This window comes from Mus musculus, chromosome 19 (assembly GCF_000001635.26).
Source record: "Mus musculus strain C57BL/6J chromosome 19, GRCm38.p6 C57BL/6J".
Classification (NCBI taxonomy): domain Eukaryota; kingdom Metazoa; phylum Chordata; class Mammalia; order Rodentia; family Muridae; genus Mus; species Mus musculus.
The window spans coordinates 40,799,884-40,818,603 of record NC_000085.6 but is presented as its reverse complement, the minus strand read 5'-3'; the positions used below and the strand labels follow the sequence as shown (position 1 = coordinate 40,818,603).

General features: G+C 42.6%; 1 protein-coding gene and 1 long non-coding RNA gene across 3 annotated transcripts in view; one reads left to right on the top strand and one right to left on the bottom strand.

Moving 5' to 3' along the window:
- Positions 1-18,720, bottom strand: part of Cc2d2b (coiled-coil and C2 domain containing 2B) — an 81,026-nt gene that overhangs the window by 11,175 nt on the left and 51,131 nt on the right. For both annotated transcript variants that reach the window (XM_011247419.2, NM_001376940.1), the window contains 8 exons: positions 16,154-16,250; positions 11,690-11,788; positions 9,492-9,674; positions 9,132-9,329; positions 7,933-8,022; positions 5,275-5,388; positions 2,700-2,834; positions 2,269-2,391 (listed from right to left, as the gene is read on the bottom strand). In XM_011247419.2, the coding sequence (XP_011245721.2) occupies positions 2,269-2,391; positions 2,700-2,834; positions 5,275-5,388; positions 7,933-8,022; positions 9,132-9,329; positions 9,492-9,674; positions 11,690-11,788; positions 16,154-16,250 (1,039 nt within the window). The remainder of the gene's footprint in view (positions 1-2,268; positions 2,392-2,699; positions 2,835-5,274; positions 5,389-7,932; positions 8,023-9,131; positions 9,330-9,491; positions 9,675-11,689; positions 11,789-16,153; positions 16,251-18,720) is intronic.
- Positions 336-1,839, top strand: Gm33482. Its single transcript, XR_386708.2, has 2 exons — positions 336-1,094; positions 1,278-1,839. It is a non-coding gene; the product is annotated as a predicted gene, 33482 (long non-coding RNA).

Sequence of the window (18,720 nt, the reverse complement as noted above, 5' to 3'; positions counted from 1 at the left end):
ACCATTGCATCCTTCTGAATTTGCTTATGTTTTTACTTATTCGTTTCTATTCTATTTATTATCTATTTATTTGCAGCACTGAGGATCGAACCCAGGGCCTTGTGCATGATAGCCAAATGGTCTACCGCTGAACTACATCCCTGGCCCTTACTTTAGATTAAAAAAAAAAAAAAAAAGAATAAAGACAAGATAGCTCTCTAGGTATCTGTAGTTCACAGCTACCACTCCAGGGTCTGCTTGCATGCTGCCAAGCTTCCTGCCATGATGATAATGGACTAAACCTCTGACACTGTAAGCCAGCCCCCAGTTAAATGCTTTCTTATAATGGTTGTGTTGGTCATGGTGTCTCTTCAAAGCAAAAGAACAGTGACTAAGACAGAAACTGGTACTGAGATAGTAGGGGGCGTCTCTGTGTCAGACCTGACCATGCTGTTTTAGGGAGGATTACGGAAGGGCTTTGGAGCTTTTGGCCTAGGAAAGCTGTTGAGTGTGAAGAGCTCCTTGGCCGGTCCATAGGAGCTTAGAAGATAAGAGTGTTGCACATAATGCAGATAAGAAAGGTCTGGCTTGTGCCTTCCAGATGTAAGCAAAGGCTTATGTGAATAATCTGTGGTGTCTGGTCAGCTGGGGCTGAAGAATCAGCTGGGATTAAGAAGAGGCTAGCATCCTTGAGGTAAAGTCTTCGGGAAGTATTTCCTCAGAGTCAGCACATGTATACCGTACTCCTTATTCTGCTATATATACTTCTGTTATTGTTCTTCCTTCCCCTTCCAGTCTAAAGGTAACGGCTAACATGCATTTGGTATTTAGCATTCCTATAAATGCCTTTACAAATCTATTGTATATAAAAGCGTGTATACGTGAATAGTGTATATGCACATATAGATACACAATGTCGGTTTCAAACTTCACTAAGTACTCTTGTACTTTGTGCGTTATTTCACATCCTCTTTATTTTTCTTCCTATAACGCTTTTTATATCCATTCTTGTTGTTATGCTTAGCTCTAGGCCAGTGCTTCTCAACCTTGACTGGAAATTGTAATTGGAGAGCTTAAAAAACCTACTGATATGCAGATTCGCCATCCATCCCAAGGTAATAATGTATAGATTGAGAACTACTGCAAACTTGTTCAAACATTTTCCACTGCTGTGGAAGAATTCATTGTATGCATATTTCACAACTCACAGACTAATTTCCTAATTGGGAATTGTTTCCAATTCCTTGCTGTTTTCTCTGCTGACCATTGTGTTTTTCTAACCTGTGCATATTCTCCAGGGCACACAGCTAGATGGTTCAACTGGAAGATCACAAGTTGAGCAAGTTCAACTTTATCATATTACCAGGTAATCTATACCTCCACCATTTCTCTGCTTTTTGTTAACAGTTCTATGAATACACATCTTTTACTCTTAAATTTCCCTGATTTTAAGTGAGGCTGAACATTTGCCTTCACTCTGCCACCCTGTGGTCCTCAATCCAGAAAGTGCTACTTGATGGCAGCACAGGTCTGCCCAGCCATGACATGTAGATACCTGGGCTAAGCTGGTCTCCTCATTCCTGGACACCAGGCCATTTTCCTCCCATCTTATTTCAAAATAATGCTTTACCCCTACCAATGGATACTATTTCTGTCCTATTTTCATTCTACAAGATAAGCATTGTGGTTTGGAGTCCAGAGAAGCAATTTCATTTATCGGTTTTTATACTTGATCATCACATGACATGAAAACTTACATGCCGTCTTGAATGTTATGTGTTTTATTTCTGACGGGAAAGGTTATAAGACCTAAATATCATTTGAGATGACATTCTTTTTCTCAAATCATGTTTTTTTTTTTCCTGAAGATTCAGGAAAGGCATCAAAGTAGGCCAAGCATAAGCTGGATGGCAGAGAAGATTCATTTTGAGTGAGCATTGCTGAGTGATTCCATAATTGGGCTGTCACAACTAACAAAGATTAGAAGCAATACTCACCCTCATGCAGATACACCCGAAGGACTATTTACCTGTACGCTCTGGGCTTTGGTCTTACCTGTACGCTCTGGGCTTTGGTCTTACCTGTAAGCTCTGGGCTTTGGTCTTACCTGTAAGCTCTGGGCTTTGGTCTTATCTGTACGCTCTGGGCTTTGGTCTTACCTGTACGCTCTGGGCTTTGGTCTTACCTGTACGCTCTGGGCTTTGGTCTTACCTGTACGCTCTGGGCTTTGGTCTTACCTGTAAGCTCTGGGCTTTGGTCTTACCTGTACGCTCTGGGCTTTGGTCTTACCTGTACGCTCTGGGCTTTGGTCCCCTGGACGTTTTTTGGAAGCAGCTGTTTCCAGAAGCTCTCTTTTGAGTAGTCAAACTGTACAGCCATTGGTGTATTATTTTGTTGAATATTAAACCAGACCTGTGAAACCATTAACAAGGAGACACCGTAAGCCCACAGGAACACAAGACTACAGTAGGGAAGGATGCTGCAGAATTCTTCAGGCTTGTAGACAGCTTAAGTGTCTGAAGCCAAGGGGGCTGTGGGGGAGGAGCAGATTCCAGGGCTCTGGGAGCTCTGTAGACTGGCGGTCAGGGTAAGCGATGGGTTAATCCCTGACCCCACAGACTAGTGGGTGCCATGACTTCCAAGTTCCCGGGAGACTCTAATGTGTGCTCAGGATGATGTGAAGAAATAACTTGAGGGTTTTTTTTTATTCATATACTTACATTTTTATCATTGAACAAACAATCTACACTTTGCAAGGGACAAAATGGGTCAAACTGCTTATGACATTGCCCCGTCGATGGATTCCAAAGCAAACACTCGTCAGTTTCTTGAGTTAACACATAAGCCACATGGCCCTGCATAAGGAAAAAGATTCGTCATACAATGTATTTGTTGACTACCTTCTATATGTAAAAAAAATTATAGTTATTCTGAGTTGTAAAGCTTTCTTTGGGTTTAAAAAAAGTTTTGTTTTGTTTTGTTTTTATTTTTTTAAGGAGGAAAAACAACAGCAAAACCCAAAACAAAACAAAAACCAAACCACTACAACAACAAAAATCAAAGTCAAGAAAGTTTCAGAAATCCTCAGACCCAGGTAGTATGATGATTTAAATAAGAGAATCTATGAGCCAGTGTCACTGTTAGAGGTTCTGTAGGGTGTACTGGTGGCAATAAGACATGTTACTCTAACAAAATCAGTATGCTATGACGGCTTTCTAACAGATACTCCTAAAGCATTGTGACTGGGCCACTTTTGTCTAATTCACACAAAAGTGCTGTAGGAACTCAACTTTGGTTAGCATATACCTGCAGACTGAATACCAGGCCGAATAAGATAAACAGTTAAGTAAGATTATTCCCTAAGGCTCCGAGGGAATCATGGAAGGAGTTTAAAATCCACTAAATTAAAACTGAGAGAAAGATTTGGAATTAGGAGGTAAAGTATACAGGAAAGCAGTCTAATGGACAAGAAGCCTGGGGCAGGGGAGCATCTTAGTGGGCAAAGACACTTACCATGGAGGGCTAGTCAGTAACATGAGCTCCATCCTGGGGACCCATGAGAAAGCCCAAGGGAAACACCACAGCATGCCCTCTGACCTCCACAGCATGCCCTCTGACCTCCACGTGTGTGCCCTGGCACATCTCCTTGCCACCCATACACACACATACATACTAATAACAATAATATTTATTTAGAAAAAGACAGTAAGTATTAGTTATGGGGCCAATGAGAAGGCTCAGCTGGTAGAAGCCTGCTGGCCTGGCCACAGGAACCTGTGTAGGCAGAAGGAGAAAGCTCTCCAGTTTTCCTATGACCACTATGTGTGTGCTGTGGCATGTGACTTGTGAAATAATAAATACAATTTTAAAAAGTTGTTTTTAAGTATTTATTTATTTTATGTATGTGGATATACTGTCGCTGTCTTCAGACACACCAGACGAGGGTATCAGATCCCATTACAGATGGTTGTGAGCCACCATGTGGTTGCTGGGAATTGAACTCAGGACCTCTGGCAGAGCAGTCAGTGCTCTTAACCGCTGAGCCATCTTTTCAGCCCCTTAAAAAGTTTTTTTTTTTTAAAATGGTTATTATTTTGCTCTACATGTATCTTCTCATAGTGTTGAGACTTTCTTAGTGGAAAAATAAATAATTCAAGTAATGATAGTAATATTTAATATTTATTGGTTATGCTAAGATTCATACTGATTTTCCCCTTTTAATTCACTCTCAGTTTTGAAGGTAGGCATGTTTATCACGCACCCTCTTTAATGAGGACTTGGAGTTTAAGGGGCTAAAGTGACAGTGAAAAGCAGAGTGACACTTTCAGCAGAGGTTAGCAGGATGGAGAGGTGAACAAAGCCTAGCCCACACCTGAGTGAAGCTGCTGACTTTAAACTCAAGCCAGTCTGGACACTGCTCAGCCCATTGCCGTCCTGTCCCTACGTCTCTACTTCTCCTGCCCAGCTGCTGGCTTTAAACCCAAGCCAGTCTGGACACTGTTTGGCCCATTGTTGTCCTTGTCCCGATGTCTCTACATCTCTGGCTCAGAGTGCTTGCTCTTCATTTCTGTGTCTCCCGTTTCACCTCATCCACCAACTGAGGTGGAACCTGCCTGCTGTGGATTTTCTCTGTGGATCAAGTAAGAGTTATTTATTGAGATCTTATTAGTGCCACCTACTAGCACTTACAACCAGGGTAGTGGATCAAAGGGGACATTAACAAATTTGACAAATAATAAGCTATGGCAAGGGATCTTGGGAAATAAATCATATCATAGTAATAAACAAACAAAAAAACAAATAAGCAAAAGGTAAGACTGGAAATGCCGAAACGTGGCCAGATATCCACGTCAGGCCGGAATATATTCAGAAGTGTAATGTAAAGTGTTAAATCCTGGAGAAGCAGAGAAGACATCGTTAGAGAGTTAGCTCAAGCCTTACAGTGTAGTTTCTGAAACCGGACGGTGGTGGTGGATGAGAACAGCCACAGAGCCAGGCACGCCCGGGATGCCGCATGACCCCTTATCTCATTCACTGCACATTTGCCACAGACAGCTGCTGGGGTGTGAGGTGGTTTTATATTCCCGGAGGCCACGCCAAGAGCCCCATTTTACAAGAAGAAAAGTAGAAACTGTTCTTTGCACTGTAGAAATGTTGGTGTGCCAGCATTACCCTCAGGTCACAAATGCTTGCCCTTGAAGCTCTCGGGTGAGCGGGTGAGCGGGTGAGCGGGAAGTCTCCCAGACTGGCGGCTTAAGTGTGGTTGAGTTTCTTTCACACTTTCCCGGCACTTACTTCTAGTACTGAGGTTCCCAGGGTCACCAATGCCTTCTTCCCGAAGTACAGAAAGAAATTACAGAGAAGTATGGCATGCTCTTCTTTATTTCCAATGGCCAAACTAATGCAGCACTGGGCAAAAGGAAAAAAAAAAAAAGGAACAAAAAATAATACAATGTATTTTAAAAGGAGGAGGAAGAGAGGAAGAGGAGGAGAGAGGAAAGAGAAAGTTGAGTCCAGTAAACAAGGCATTTAGAGCCGTGAAGTCCAGCTTCCACTTTATCAGGCTGTTACTACAAAAGCAAAGCAGAAAGCTCTGACTTTGATAAGGAGTAAGAAGAAGAGAATATTAACTTGGGACACCGGGCCACTCAGATAATGGGATAGGTGATACGGATACTGTACAGAGTGGCAGGACAATTTATATCCCAGACAAGGCATTTCTTGCAAGGCAGATATACTGCCCTGAGCTTCCAAGGGTGCATTCTGGATAAATAATCACACAAGGATCTGGGAGAGTGATAATTGGGGCCTTGGAGCTACAGTCTGTCCTGTACCAATACAGTGTTTGATTCAAAGAAAGGAAGAGATATAAGTCAAATGATGCTCAATCAAGAAGCATAATAGAAACTTCTTACCCTAAAGAGCTAGACAGATGGGCTACAGATAAGAGATCCAACCCAGGATACTGAGCGAGCGTGTATGATAAACAGGAATAGGTACAGCAGGAAAGGCAGCCTGGTGGCCTAGGCCCACGACAATGGAAGTATGTTTGTTTGGTCCTTAGACATTTTTGTGTGTGTGTGTTTTTGTCTTGTTGTTATTGTTGTTGTTTTGAGTCCCTGTCTGTTCTAGAATTCACTATGTAGACCAAGCTGGCTTCAAACTCAGAGATATTTGCCTGCCTCTGTCTTTTGGGTGCTGGGATTAAAGGCATGGGCCACTACTCCCAGCCTTGGCCCTAGAATTTTTTTAAAAGAAAACTTTTGTGTAAACCTTTAGATTTCTGACTTCTGTTGAAAAAAAGATTCTGACTTTCTATTAATAACTTTGGGCCTAAATGTTCAATTGCCAGCTGTTAAGTCTCTCAGACTATCCACACACCCAGAAGGGAGCTTACACTGGACCGAAGATTTCTGACACTTAGATAAAAGCCAGAATTTCTCTGGAACTTATGAAACTGGTTCCCTTCTACCAGGAGTCATTTCCCTTACCTCTAGCAGAAGGGACACATGGCTGCCTATGGTGCCTACCACGATATCAAAGTCCATGTTGGCCTCTGTGTTCCCTCAGTATCACAAGTGCCTCTTCACATTTCAAAGTCCATCCTAGGCCTCCTCGCCCCTCCTCTACCCTCCCTCCAGCTCATGGGCTTCCCTCCCCACAGCCATCCATCCTTCCTATATCCCAGCTATTCCCACTCTTCTCTTTGTTACACACGTTCTCTCTTTAGCTTTTGCTGTCCACTTTCTCTCTGTGTCTCCTATTACCACTAACTCTCTCTATTTCACTGCTCTCTCTCTCTCTCCCCTCCTTTCCCCTCCCCTCCCCTCCCCTCCCCTTCTCTCTTCTCTCTCTCTCTCTCTCTCTCTCTCTCTCTCTCTCTCTCATTGCTATTTTCCTTCTCTCGAAGAGAGCCCTGGTGGTGCCCAGTCTGCCAGCCATTTCCATCTACTTCTTTTTGTCTACACCCTGGGCTCCTTCAGGTGGCTCGGTCTGTCCTCCCTTTTCTATCTACAACAAAGCCCCTAACCATATCATGGGTCATGTCAGCAGTTTCTTTACTGTGCCCACTGGGATACAGCAGCAATCTGCTGTTGAGTAGCAGTGATAACACACCAATGAGACACATGCTCTCCGGTTCATGACGGCCCTAGAGAGAGAGAGAGCCAGGGACGTGGGGTGGGATGGGAGGCCAGTGAGCTCCCGGTTGCAACTATTTATTCAGCAGCATGGAAGAGAGCATAGCAAGAGATACAGCCACACCAGTGTGCCCTGGCTGCATCTGATGCTAGATGACAGGGTTCAGAGAGAGTAGAATACCTCGCTGCTGACGTTCCCACAGAATAGGAATATTCATGAGGAATTACTTGGACTTTTGAATGGAAAATCACCCTAATGACTTATTTTCATAAATGACTATGGAGTAGGCAAGTAGACACAAATTATCAGATACTTTCTGTTGTGAGGTATCTACCAGAGAAGACTGCTAGACTGGGTTTTAAACTAATAGAAAGCCTTTATAAGCTGGCTGGCTTCCCTGGATGCCTGACATCCCAGTGTAGCCCTGAGCCTTTCTTAGGATGAGCTTTTAAGCACAGGAACCATTCTCTGGGTTGACAGACTTCAGTTAAGAATAGTTAGCCAGAATCAGAACTACAAAAACCAAGGAAAGCAAGGTTAGTACATTTAGAGACTTTCCCAAAACTACGGGTTTTGATGGATTAGGTCTTTGTTTTCGTTTTGGCAGGTGGTGCTGTGTGCTGAATTTTACAGCCTGAATGGTACTTCCATCATGGAGTCATTTGTGCTAAGGTCTCAGGGCTTGCTAAGGTCTGGGGGCCCTGTTACATTCTCATATTTCACAAAGCAGAACACTACATAAGAAGTGCTACCTTAAGGGGAAAGACAAGTGAGAAATAGCATACATTTTAACTATAAAATGTCGTTTGTTACCTCTGATGTCATCCATATGTCAGAACCATCATTTTCATCCAACGTCTCGGCCGCAAAAGGAATCAGAGATACGAATCGGGCAATGAGGTCCTGGAACGGTATTAACTGACGTTCACTGAGCATGTCCATCATCCCGCATAGCACTTCATAAGCAGAACACACTACAGGTCTCCAGGGGCCAGAAAGAACAAGCTTAGAGGGATAAAATAACTTGCTCAGAGGCACAAAGGTGAGTCTCTGGGGATTGGGCCCAAACAGCCTGACACAGAGAAGACTTGTCCCACATTATGTTTTATTGTAACAAATTATTACAATTTAAAAACACTATACCACTGCATCAACATTAAATGTATACTTTCTAACTGTAAATGTCAGCATTTTTTTAAAAGGTGAGAAACAACGAATATTTGCCTTGCTTTTGGTTCAACATCTTTCTGAACTCCTCTTCTTAGAAACTTCTTTAAGCTGCTGCAGCCAGAAACAGAGGGAGACGTGACCTGCTTCCTCAAACACAAGGGCACCGAAGGATGTCCCCTCCCCACCAGAATGAGGCAGGCCAAGACTCAGGCAAGAAAGGAGAAAGGGCAACACGCAGGAAGCTCTTTAACATTTGAAGTGATGTGTAACAGGTGCACAGCCACCACGGGTTGTACTAATGACTTCATGCGGTTACGGCTCAACAAGTGCCTGAGCCACTTAGTTCCAGGACAGTGGGCCTCAGACCGACAGGCAGCAAGAAACCATGATGGAAAAGCAGGGTGCTATAAAAAGTAACCTACCTGGATTTGGGTGTTGATATATTCTTTTTTTAGGTCAAAGGGTCATATTAAGAGAGCTTTATAATTAACAAATAACATAAAGGAGGACAATCAATTGCCTAGACTGACCCCCAGATAAAAGGTGCAGTTGAGCTCAGCAATAGCGGTGCATGTCTTTAGTCCTAGAACTCAGGAGGTAGAGGCAGGCAGACCTTTGTGAGTTCGAGGCCAGCCGGGTCTACAAAGCAGGTTCCAAGACAGTCAGTTTTACACAGACAGACAGACAGACACAGACACACACACACACATACACACACACACACATACACACACACACACACACACACACACACACACACGATACTCTTGATTCTTCATAGGTTCTCTGTAATCTCAATGAAACTGCTAAAAACAATAACTGAAAGAAAACTTGACACTCACAAGCGTTGCATTCGAGTCATGAAGAAATATATCCAGAAGCTGCTGGGGCGGGTTCAGGGCCTTGATGTATCTGGTGACTAAGATGTGCATTCCTTCACCATTAAAAACAGTTGCCACGACTCTTCGGTTGGGAAACATGGCCTTACAGTTCCTGGTAAAAGTCTGTGCTCGTTGTAGAATGTCTATTTGGTCTGAAAACTAGAATCAGATTTAAGGCAGCTCAACACTATGCCTCCCCCTTACAAAATAAGGGAAAAGCCAATGTTTACTTCTGATAGATTTGAAATTTCCACTGGTCTTTAAAACCGTTTACACTTTTTTTTGATGATCCGTTTCAGAATAATTCAGCGTGAGACCTACCTCGTCTACTTTTGGATTGTACGTGACATATGATATCTGAGGTTCAATCGTAGCAAAAATGTTTAGGAAGGTACATTCTTTGGGGTTCTGCCCACTGCAGTCTTCTCTAGGAGGGACGTAGGTGTTACTCCAGGTATACCCGAGCAAAATGGGTGGGATGTTCACTTGAAATGTCCCACTAATCTGAGAGAACAAAGGATGAGAATCAGTTAAACCTATATCCCAGAGCAATCTTCTGCCCAGGAGAGCCTTGGCTTACACAGGGACATGGACTCCTGCTCAGTAGTTAAGAGTGCGTGCCCCTCTTCCAGAGGACCCCAGGGTGTTTCTCAGTGCTCGTGTTGGGTGGCTCACAACAGCCTGCGACTCTAGCTCCAGGGGATCTGATGCTCTCATCTGAACTCAAGGGCACAAACCCACACGTGTACAGAACCCAAAATAAAATAAATCGTAAAAATGAGAAAAATCTAATTTAGGCTCAACAAAGATGCTGAAAGATCATGTTGTCTTCTGCGCTTGAGTCTGGAGTGGGAGGGAAATGTAAGGGCAAAACCCACAGCCCTGAGTACGGTTGTGGAAACAGAGATGGTAAATGTCAGTAAGAAAGTTAAGAGGCAGGGCTGGGGGTGGGGTGGGGGGCAGGGCGAATCATAGTGACACTAGCAGCCTATGGTCAGGAGCCCTCACTGTGTGCAAGACCCTTGCACTGTGTACACAGTATACAGGGTGCCAAATGCTGGGGCAGCATGTTCCATTCAGCGAGACGGCTACTGCCATTACCTTTACTTAAAGTTCCAAAGTTGAGGTTCAGAGAGCTGGTGCAATTTGTGAAAGATCATAGAACTAATGAGTAGTGGAGCCAGGATTATAATCCAGTCTTTGCCATCTTTGAAACCCACACTTCGTAACTACCTGTCTGTCATACAGCCTGGTCTGAGGCAGAGAGATGTCTGCAGAGATTCGCAAGTATTGCAAACCCTGTACCTCTGACCCCCTTGGATCTCTTTGTCAGTAATACGTTCTATCAGGGCCTCGTGTGACTGCCCATAGCATCTTTCTATCTTCCGACTACTATCTCTGATCTCCTCTTTTTAAAAAGGCAACGGTTTCATGGTACCATGACACCAATAAAATGCAAGCGGAAGTCTGGGTGGCTGGAGAACTTCTTCTCTGACATGCAGAGTGGCTGTCCTGTTCCCCAATGCCTCCTGTCATGACACAGCTGTGAAGCTAGACTTGTAGTGAACAGTTTGCAACTCTAAGGATAAAGAGGAGAGTGGAGCAGAAGGATAAAGACAGCTTGGGTACTTGGTAATATCCTTGAGCAGCTGGCTCTGGGCATCTGAACCTCTTTCCTGGAGGGTTAAGAAGACCCCTGACTGACACCGCCACCGTGGTTGGTTTCTCTGTTGCACCTGGCCTAATCAGGTCCTAATAAATGATTCATTTTCACTCAAATCCCCTCAAGTGCTTGTGAGACTCATTAAAATACTTACCTTCAAAGAGTCAAACGAGTAAGGGAAAAATAAGTCACAAAAACATTCTTCTCTTACCTACCACCACACTCTAAGCCCCCCTTGCCCCAGCATTCCAGGCACAGCAAGGTCCTGCTGCTCTAAACCCTCAGAAAACCCATCCCACACACCACGGAAACACTATAGCATTTCACACTACACCAACATGAAATTCACTTCTGACTCTTCAAATTCTCAGGGTCTGGCATAGCTACTGGGATTTCGGCCTTCCAAGATGTAACTGAGCCTTAAGTGGAACCTAAACTAGAGTGTCATACTTGCTGGTTGCGCAGGCTTGTTGTTGCTGTTGAATCCAGCAGTTGAGCCCCGCCCCCAGGTTCTTGCAGAATCCAGTCTCGTCATCAACCTGACATAACTAATAAGCAAGTCTGGAAAGCTGAAGTTCTTGGTACCTGGATCTGGCCTTACAAAGGCCTTCATGCAAATAGAAATTTTGCTTTAAGACGTAGGACTAGCTATGTTATTCTGTCTTTTTAAACACTTTAAAAATGCAAGAAATGAGTTTATGGGTACCTCCTAGAGATGGTGACACCCTGCAAAGCCCTCTCCAGACCCCACAGTACTTGGTAATAGTTACTAACCTGGCAGTACAGAATCTGACTCAAAAATACCAGTAAGACAGAAATGAATCTTGGGGTAATTAGCAAAGAACTTTTCTGTTACCTCAGGCTGCTGCAGAAGGGCTGAGAAAGGGAAGCTGATGGAGCCCAGCCAGTTCTTTTGTATGTATGAGTGAGCACTGCAGCTCTTGAGACAATGATCCTATTAAAGCAAATTTAAGTTAAACTCACAAATATGTTTCCTATAAGACTAATACTTTTACAAACTCAGAGGTAACTATGACAAATCAATCTTTTTATTTTTTGTTCTGTCTCTCTCCCCCTCCTTGCCTCCCTCCCCCTCTCTCTGTGCATGTGTGCATGCAGTGTGTGTGCGTGTATGCGTGTGTGTACGCATGATATATCTGGGTGCACTTTGTATGCCTGTCTCAATGGGCGTTCTCTTTCACTCTGTCTTACTTCTTTGAGGCAAAGTCTCTCCCTGAGCCCATGTATGTAACTGAGACTGACCTTAAACCATGAGCCTTTACTTTGAAAGTACTGCGAGTCTGACCCTGAATCACCACACCTAGCTACAAATTTTATGTTTAAGATGGCCAGTTTGGTGACCTGTTGTATCAGTTAGTGTGGGTCAGGAGGAAGCAGATTCTCAGAGTCAGTTTCACATTTTCAAATGCTAACATTTCAGCACACGATCTTTACAAATCATAATAACCTTTCCTCTTGGTCTTGGGATGCGACTTCTTTGTAACCTAGCTTGCCTAGTGGGCCCTTCTCTTTTTATTAGGGTCTGTTAAATGGCAGCCATAGAGTGGGACCAGTGATGCTAGGAAACCGGAGACTAGGAAGTAAATGGTGATTGCTCATGCAACTAAATGATGCAGCTAAAAGTTAAAACTGAAAGTTTACACGGAGACCTCTCAAACATTTAAAAATGTAAAAACATAATATTCAAAAGTTGCAAACTAAGGAAGAATATATAATTGAAAACATACACAGAAAATAACACAAATTAAAAATAGTGAGTACTCAGAAAATATGCGGACCAAGATGGTTTGAAGATGAAGTCGTAATTTTAGGATGTTTCTATCATTCAGGATTGAGTCAGAAACAAAACAAGCAAACAAACAAACAAACAAACAGATACTGAACATATTTGCCCAAATAAATTCAGAAATCCTGGTCACAAGAACACTAGAAAAACATAATAAAACACCAAGCAGAAATAAACCAGAAAACACAGACTGAAGTATAAAAATTCAAATAGTTGATGATTTTTCAAAAAATTGAGAAATCTGATAGAAGTTCCATGAAATTCTAAATTTTAGGCACAAGGGTCAGAGGAGGAGAAAAAATGAGAAACACTCATCAGTTATCAAGACACAGGCTAAACAGAACCCAGGCCTGAATAATCACTCCAGCGTATCAACACCAGGTGCTGCCCATCCTGCTGACAAGGACGACCAATCAGAAGCAAATCCCTCTGGTTATAGACTACCCTCCTGCCTAGCTTCTCCTGCTTTGTGTTATCTACAGCCAGTGTAAGTCCAGTGTGAATGGGTTAGGCTCTCTAAGCCACATGGTCACAGGTCTTTTTCTTTGCAGCTGCACTCAGGCTTTGCTGCTGGCAGCCTCAGGACCTTGCCCAAGGACCACATTCCTTGGGACAGGAAGCTGCGGTAGGTAACTAAATAAGCTCCCACCTTTGTTTCAGAGCTCCTTGATCTCAAAGAACTCGGCTGGGCTGCTGCATACCTCTAATTCCTTCCTCTGGGAAACTATGAAGAATCGAAGAATCGTGAGTTCTACGTCAGTCTGAGCAACAGGTTAAGATCTCATCTTTAAAAAGCAGATCCAAGGGGCTGGAGAGATTGCTCAGTCGTCAAAAGCACGGGATCTGAATTCAGTTGCCAGCATCCACACCAGGCTGTTTACAACCATCAGTACGTCACTGACTCCAGTAACTAACTCAGTCCAGCCTCAGGGGAGCTGACATCCCACTGGCTTCTGTATACACACGCACATGGACACATGAGTAAATGGTAACACAAATCTTTTTTAAAAATAGACACAAACGATATGGTCAGAAGCAAACAACGCACTTGGATAAAGACAGAAATGACAAGAGGCTAACAGAGTATTAGAGATTATAAGGCACTGACAATGATATGCTAATGATGCAAAGACTTTCAAAAGCATCTTTTCTTCTTCCTTCTCCTTTCTTCCCATTCGTCCCCTCGCTCCACTGAACTCTTCACTCCTTCCCCCTCCTGCCCATATCTTTTCCTAAGCATTCAAACTATCATCTGAATGCTGGATTCATTTACGTCCATTCTATGCCTATCAGGTTTATGTTACAGTTGAATGTAACCCAGGCTCTGAGCCTGGAGTGCCTAGTCCACCCCCAGATGCTGTTGGCAACAGCTCTGCCATCTCTAGTGATGAAAATCAGTGTTGTGTCTGTGAGACTTGTAAGTCCTCAGGGTTCTGCTAACACATAAGTTAACAAAGTGGGGATGTGTGGGGAGTAAAGGTCTGATAACAAGAAAATAATATAGGAGAAAGAGCCTTTTAGGAAGAATAATGAGAAATAATCACCCAAACTGTCTTTCACATGGGGGCGTGCTGTTGTGGAATGTTCTCCAGAGAAGATTGCCTAGACCCGGGTGTGAGCCAATACAAAGTCTAACAGCCATCGACTACACTGGATGTTAGGGATCCATCCCAGTGTAGCCCTGAACCTTTTTCAGGATGAGCTTAAAAGCACACACACACACACACACACACACACACACGTCCCAGCTTGACATACTTCAATTAACAAGAACAGTACTCAGCTTAAATCCTTGGATCCTTGGCCATCAAGAAATTGCCAATTAATGCCTTACCTGCCGTCTTTACTAAGAATTCATTTACAGTTTTAATGTGAATATTTGTACACTCTTGGAAAGCTGGCTTGAAGACATGGCTGGGAAGAATGTGTTCAGTACTGTGTACATGTGACCTAACTCTGAGCTCTGCACTGCAAGGTCTCATCCAAGTCCTCTGACCTAGAGTCTCCCTTCCCCAAGGCAGAACGGTCTGTCCCTTCATCAGAACTGAGATAACGAGGCCAGTTCTTCAGGGCATTTGTCTTCTGCACGGCCATTTCTACTTCCCCTTCCTGTTGTCCTTTTTACAAGTTGGTCGTACACATCATGCCAATCCTTTGACAAGATTCACCCCTTTCCCTTTTCCCTGGCCTTCTAGATCCTAAAGTCTGGGTGCCTGATTCTTTTTTTTTTTTTTTTTTTTTTTTTGATACCATGTATGATGTCATCTACAGATGAGCTGTGCCACATCCTAGCTCTTCCAGGATGCATGTGGCTTGTGGGTCCCAGGTTGGACACACCTACAAGAGAAGGCTCACCTAAAGGGCTAAGATACTAAATAGTTCTTCTTTCAATGTAGATTTACATAACCCAGAACATCTGCTGACTTTTATAATGCCTTTTCTGTTCTATTCATTACAGAACACAGCCCATGGAAACTGCTCAACAATTTAACTTGCAGGGGAGTAACATGTCTGTCTAAACAGGACTACAGGAGACAGCACCAGGTGGCTCAATGTTTCAGAGAGGAAAAAAAAGAGACCCTTTGGTTGACGAAGACAAGCACGTATCCTGCCTGCTACCGTCTCATGGTGAATTCTTTCCCTCCTGATAAAGCCCTCTGCATAGCTGAGCTCCCCAAGTTTGGGCTCTGAGACCATAGTCTCTGAGTGATCCTGATTCCTTCCTACCAGGCCCCATCTCCTTTCGGCAGTGAGCAGGATGGACCTCACACTAGTAACTGGTCCAATGACTTTTAAAGCCAGCTAAAATGAAAGCATTTAACTTACCTGCCTGAAGACAGGGGCTATGGTGGATACACACCCTTATATTTTTCATGTCAAGCTAAATGGAAGGAAACACTTATTTACATCACTTGCTGTGGTGCTAAGCATTGGGTTGGACCTTTCACTAATATATGGAGAAGGCAGTTATTAATTTTAGAAATTATAGAAAACAACAAAATTCTGACCTTCAAATAACTTAAGTGTCTTATGTAGAACGGTGTGATTTCTTTGGTCAGCTAATGCAAAATGTGTAAGATTTTCTGCCTGTCTTCCCATCCTTACTACCAAGAAGCTGATATTTACATGTAATGTTCAATCATAAACACCCGCTTCTCCCGAGTCCTTGGCCTGTTTTCCATTCCATCTCTTTATCAGATGTTATGATTTGGTGTACTTAGCGTGGTTTGTCATCTGTCTGACTTTATTGCACATTGACTCAAACTCTTTTTAAGAAAATATTTACATGTATATTATTAAGAGCAAATTACACCAGGTGTGATGGTATACACTGGTTATGGGACTGCCACAAGTTCAAGACCAGCCAGGGCCACACAGTGACTCCAAGGTCAGCCTGGGCTGCATAGGGAGTCCCTGTCTCAGAAACAGACAACTTCACAAATATGTCCCAAGATTTCATTCATTTTGACCTCTAAATTATTTCAATATTAGTCAGCCATTTTCCTATGTTACCTCATGTTTTTCAATCACCACTTCATCGAAAATGTTGATATGTATGTTATCTTTTATTTTAGATAAACTAGAGAAGCTGTAATCATGTCCTGGTGAGCTGAAAACGAGAAAAGCATACTTGAGTGTTTTAAGATTTTTTTTTTTCAAAATCCACTTGTTTTCTAAGTGCGTCATTGAATCATTGATAAAGTACAATAAATTATCTATGATCTTTTTCTTTGTAAGGTTTAAACTTATTAAAAAAAACCCTATATGCCTTAGAGCCTTGCTTCTACTGTTTACTAGAACTGATGCCTGTATTATAATTTACCTTATTTGCTCTGCAGATGAAAATAAAAGCAGACGACAACATGGGTTCAGCTGGAGATCATGTTCAGCCAAATGAACCTGGCAATGCTTGGCACTGCCAGTCCTAAAGAGAAGGCTCATCAAAATAGCCAAGTCTGCAGATAGCCCTTCTCTGGACTTACCGTTCCCAGACCAGCGGGAGATCACTGCATTGCACCAGAGTTTGTAACCCCTTCTCTAGGCTTTAGTTCTGGGCAACAACTAATACAAAACAAGGACATTGCTGTGAGGTTTAACTTGTAGAACAGTAGTATGCCTCACTGAAGAGAATTTGGGAATTAGTTTCAGGAGGTCCAGGTGATGATGGCCCTGCCCAGCAGGAGCCTTGCTGCCCCTGATCTTGCTCTACTCCTTTCCCTACCATTAAGAGCCCTTTGGACCCCTAAGTGTCCCAAGATAAAGCTTTGAGGATGTCAGCTCCCCCATCCCAGCCCTATGAAAAAAGTTATTTCTCCCCCCTCCCCACCCACTCTCAGGTTCCGACTATTGGTTTCTGATTGGCAAGCAGCACAGACCCATGCCTGGTGATATCTTTACCATGCAACTGCTACTGACATTATTAAAACTTTTTTTTTTTAATGAAGCAAGTACTACTTTAAGGAATCTCTAATAAATGCCAATAATTTTCTGATAACAGTTTCTGGCAGTGACCACTGAAAACTACTGGTTGAGTTTTGTGACGATTTTAAATTGAATGTTCCCTGTATTTCTGAGAAACGAAATAAGCTAACTCTCCTACATTACTCCTCTGGGGTTTCACTTCATGCTGGGTGTACCCGGGCCAAGTCTGGGAGTCAATGGGTATTTACAGCACTCCACTAGCAGGAGGACAGGCAAGAATCACTCCAAGACACCTTTCAGTTTGTCCATTTGGTAGACATCTTAGCTTTCCCAGTCCTCTGCATTAGCTTACATGAAATAGTATGTTCAAAATTTCCTCAAGCTTTGACACAATTCTCCCTACAAAGTAATTAGCAAAGTAATTATCAAAGTTTGCTAATTATTCTTTATTTGCTGTCACTATATGTTAATTTGCATGTAGGTTTTTTTTTTTCTTTTCCCTTTCCAGTGCTGAGAATTGAACCCAGAGACTCATGCATACTATAGAAACACTATATCACTCTATGGTCCTGTATACAGTTCTTATTCACTAGAATGTCACAGGGAACAAGGAGATGGAATTGAGGCATTATTACAGACAACAAAAAGTGATAGTTGGATCCTTAGCTGACTTTCTGGTTCCCTCTGCATCTCTGGCTTTTCTCACTGCTAGAATCACAAAATTATCAACCTTCTAGTCTTCTCTTCAATTCACTTACAAATTTCTTTCTCTTCCTGATTCTTTTTTATGTTCTCCTAATTAAACTACTTTAACATGGTGTGTTTGTCTGAGCATGCAGGCACATGACATTATAATCCAAGCACTCAGAATGCAGAGGCACATGGAACAGGAGTTCAAGGCCAGCCTCATCTATATAGCAAAATCTAGGCCAGTTTGGGCTACACGGCAAGGCCTTGTCTTAACAAATGACCCCAAGAACCAACTCCAAACTATAATGTATACATTAATAGTCCAAGTATTTCCAAACACACATAATCAACTATCTTAATTTACAAATGTTCTAGCAAATACATTTTCTTTACACTGGTCCTTCTCTTCCACCACCCCAACCCTTTCTCTCTCCCATTTTCTCTTATACATGTTGGTCAGTGTCTGGTAGCTTTCACTTTGACAGAGGCTTTGTGTATGAGAAAGCCCGTATAACCCGAAAGATGTTACCATAGAGACCATGATAACTATATTAGTTCTTCTGAGTTTCCTTGGCATTTGTTGGAAGAGGCTATATGTTAATATAGAACCAGATGAAACATATAAATAATATAAAGACATATAAATAATTGTATACAGTGATGGCAATATCATATGGACTATGAAATGATATAAAATATTCATAGGAAATTATGTAACATCTAGGAAAAAAATTTCAACTTTTCCACCCCTCAAAATAAAGCTATATTATTTGAAAAATATTTAGGTGTTTATCAGCTATGGACATTGGTCATAAAGTAAACTGTAACCATGTGCCCAGCAGTAAAGCACAGCGTATCAGAGAAGGTAGACATGGAGTTTGGCCCATTTTTATTGGGTCATGTATAGGGTGATCCTATGCACACTTAGTGATGGGATTTTGGAGACCATACTCATTTTTTCTTCTTCT